Consider the following 3794-nt stretch of genomic DNA (forward strand, 5'->3'; position numbering starts at 1 on the left):
TTTCGCATAGCGTCCGTGTACCCTTTTTGAAGATAGGGATCACTGTCGACATGCCCCATTCTGTAGGCACTCGCTGTTCGTCCCACATAGTACCAATAAGTTTTGTCAAGTGGGTCACCAGGGAATTTCCGCCTTCTTTGAAGAGGGCTGGATACAGACCGTCCGGTCCCGGTGCCTTCTCACGTTTCAGTGCGGCTACTTCGTACCTTATTTCTTCTTCCGAAGGGCGATCAAGGTTTACATTCCATTCGCACCTGAGTCAAGGTATCAAATCCACTTCGAAGGTACAACCGTATACTGCAGTCAGGTATCAAGTCACACGTGGAACGGACGTGCTCTGGGGTCCTAGAGACCAACACACAACCGAACTGCATCAACCGGAGTGATGGCGCCAGTATCCTCTCTATCTGGCTTGGACTTACTTTAGTAGGTAATAAGCGGCATTACAGCCAGCACAACAACAGACGGAGGCCCATCCTACCAAAAGTACACATAATCACGTGTACACGCACCCTGGTCGCATCCGGCTGACCACATGGAGACATGATAGTGGACCCAAACGACGCTGCATTTGATTCAGTCGATTGTAGAAACCCTGGAAAAAGGATGCAACAGGAACGTCGGACTGCAACCGCTTATTCCACCACGCTGTTTTGTCTTTGAAAAATTTCATAACATGAGATGATTTATACATCTTGACCATTTCCAAATAAGTCAGACAGAAGAGGAGATATTGGTCGCGGTTGAAAGATGCTTTATTTTCACACCGGGATGTGACCTACAGGGAGTGGTTTTACTGGAATCAAGTTAACAATGTGAAAACTACGACTAAGGTTTTCTAACGTACGCCGCTGGGGAGAGATCGATAAAAGACCACAACACCATCAACTTACCCTGGTGGGTCTTTTCGCGTTCGCAGTCGGCCCGCCAGCTTCTTCATCTTCGTTTTCGTCTAGAAAAAGGCGTCGATACCTCGGTCTCTGTACTGTCGGTTTTGTCGAACTGCTTGCGATTTTGCCGCTTGTTTTCTTCCTGATGCAGAGAAGGAAAAATATTCCGCGTTGAAGCTTGAGTATCCACTGAACTAAATTAACCAACCTTTAAAAGATATTTGATAACACCACGCAGTGCCCACCCCCCATTGGGGGAGCACTTTTGCACAGTGCGGTCGACTTTCCGTCGCGGTGCAACATCAGTTGCTGACCTAAGGTTGACTTGACCTCAACGGCCACATATTGAGCCCCTTCGCTATACGTGAACATATCTTGAGAAATTCCATGCATCCAGTAAAACAGTTCGGTTGTAGCACCATTGCGATGCCTATCTGTTATGCCATCCGAAGGAAGCACGAAGGCCAGGTTGCCCAAGCCTAGACAGGAGAAGTCGGGGTGCAGAGGTCGGGTTCGAACCACACACCTTTCGGTCAGTAAAATCGCGCTCTAGCCACTTGAGCCCTCCAGTTCCGTTTTGGAATTTCACGGGATAAATATATTGAATGCATGTGTGCTCCAGATAGCTCAGTGATCAAGATGCCAGCTTACGGACCGGAAGGCCCGCGGTTCGAACCCGACCCCGGCTGATCCTGTCTAGGCTTCGGTAAGCTGAGCCGCATCTGAGCCCTCATGCTTTCTTCTTGTAGTAAGACAGCCAAGTAATGGATTATTATTAATGGCAATCAGAAGTCCTTCAACTCACAATGGGCTCAAATGAATGGACAAACGACGTGTGGTCACTTTCTCGGAATCCGGGAAGTTCGGGTTCAGATTTTCCGCACCGGCTGGAGTCGTAGCGAGGTCAATCTCTTTTCTAACCTTCGGTTCCACATGAGCAGTGTTTAGCGAAAGGGTTTTCAACACAGCAGGAGACCGTTGTATATGGACCAAGGGATGTACGACTGCCTGCTTCTTCGAGAGTTCCTTTTTCCGGAGTTCATCCAGCGTGGCTGGAAGGACCGATGTGTTGACGGTTTGGTTCACGGACAAGTCGAAAACACTCTGAATTGAATGATAAAAAAGAGATGAGAGGAAACACCTTAGGTAGGCAGATGAAATATGCTGAAAAATGTTTCCAAACCGCCGACACAAACCGTAAAAATCGATTGAAGTGAACTATGCAGTGCTCGGATTAAAGGGTAAGCAGACGTCGAGACCTCGAGTACGAATGGGCTCCAAACTGTAATAATAATAATAACAATAATAATAATAATAATAATAATAATAATAATAATAATAATAATAATAATCATTGACAGCATGACATCAGTGATCAACACCGATACTTCACTGCCGTACAGGGTCGTACGAGGACTGGGATACTGTCAGGGTGCTCCAAACCGCTGTGGAAGTATCTTCAGCAACCCCATGAATAGTGCTTGAAGCAGAAAACGTTACCTACCTTTGGTTTGATTGGTTGCTCACTGGGAACTGGTAAGGACTCAAGAGCTTTCTTCTTGCTTCGTGACTTGGATGTCTTAACTCCTGTGGGTGGCTTGCCCGTGAACGGATGTCCAGTGGGATTACTGTTCTTCGAGTCCGCCCGAAAGACCACTTGTCCCGGGCGGTTTATGTGTACCTCCACAGTCCGCGTGACAGGTGGGGCTGGCACTTTAAAATCCTCTGTTTGATGGGCTTGAACTCTCTGTTTCGGGCTGGATGGAGGATCTTCGTCACTTTCCTTTGTATGCACCGCACGTCGGCGTCTAGATCTTGCCGCAGGTTTTTTCTCAGGCGTCATGAAAGCCCACGAAGGCTCATCAATGATTGGTTTGGATTTTGTCCGAGCCTGTCGTTGTAAGTGAGCACGTGCAGTCACCTGTGGATTAACTGAAGAGGTTCGCGTGTCAACCGACGGACTGCGAGAACCAACTGAGATGGGGGCAGCAGAAGCTGCGAGGACAGTCTTTCGTTGCACGGTTACGGCGGGCAGTATGGGGCTGGGAAGATACTCCTTCTCTTGGGCGTGGGGTGGTGAATTCAAGCCGGCTTCTGAAAAAAAATCGGATTATGCATGAGTATGGTGACTTTATCTGTTCCACCAGTAGAAGAAGCGCAACTTCCAAAGAGAATTTGACGGTAAGGAGTGTGTTCAAATACCATGAAAGGTGCGAAGTACATGTCGATGGATGGAATATTTCGGGTCAACCTTCCCACTAATATGTAAGCTTTGTCCTCTATGCCTTAAAAAATGGGAACAATGTCATCCGGATATCCCATGGCAGCACACTGATTTCAAAACCAGGGTTTTGACGAACTACTTGGGGGATAAACAAAAACAGAAAAACTACTCACCCGTTTTCGGCCTCCGAATACGTGAAAATGAGGCGGGACCGTATAAACCGCATTAACAGTCTGCACTGTTATTATGATATATGCATGTGACCGTGCCACCCCAGCCCCCTCCCCAGTCAGTTTGGGACGGGCGCCAGATTTGACTAAGAACCTCGTTTCCAAGAGGAACCCCTTAAAAGACAATTACGGAGCTGGCTCAGCGAACCATATTTGACAGTTTAGAACGGCTGGGCTAAGAACCTTGTTCAAAACGACGCGCAGGAGATTTCTGTTGCACGAAAACACATAAATGAGCGTTAGTCTGAGTTGGCTGCCAAACCGGACTTAGTGGCGTTGAACATCCACACGCATTTCGAAGGAGTCCCACTTCCCCTACCGGGGAATACGGACGACGATCTTGCGCTAATGTGCTGCTATTTGTCCTATCGATTCGTTGATCTTTGTGTATCGCGCAGAGCACAGATCACCACAGAGGAACGCAGATTAAAGCATTTAATGAAGGCCGTA

General features: G+C 47.8%; 1 protein-coding gene across 1 annotated transcript in view; it reads right to left on the reverse strand.

Moving 5' to 3' along the window:
- The window catches only part of T265_15657 (hypothetical protein), a gene marked incomplete at both ends in the record, with an annotated part of 25029 nt that overhangs the window by 2943 nt on the left and 18292 nt on the right, over window positions 1-3794 (reverse strand). Inside the window, 3 exons of the mRNA XM_009178877.1 lie at window positions 894-1032; window positions 1696-1994; window positions 2395-2984. Coding sequence (XP_009177141.1) covers window positions 894-1032; window positions 1696-1994; window positions 2395-2984 — 1028 coding nt within the window. The remainder of the gene's footprint in view (window positions 1-893; window positions 1033-1695; window positions 1995-2394; window positions 2985-3794) is intronic.

Source organism: Opisthorchis viverrini, assembly GCF_000715545.1.
Source record: "Opisthorchis viverrini unplaced genomic scaffold opera_v5_721, whole genome shotgun sequence".
Classification (NCBI taxonomy): domain Eukaryota; kingdom Metazoa; phylum Platyhelminthes; class Trematoda; order Opisthorchiida; family Opisthorchiidae; genus Opisthorchis; species Opisthorchis viverrini.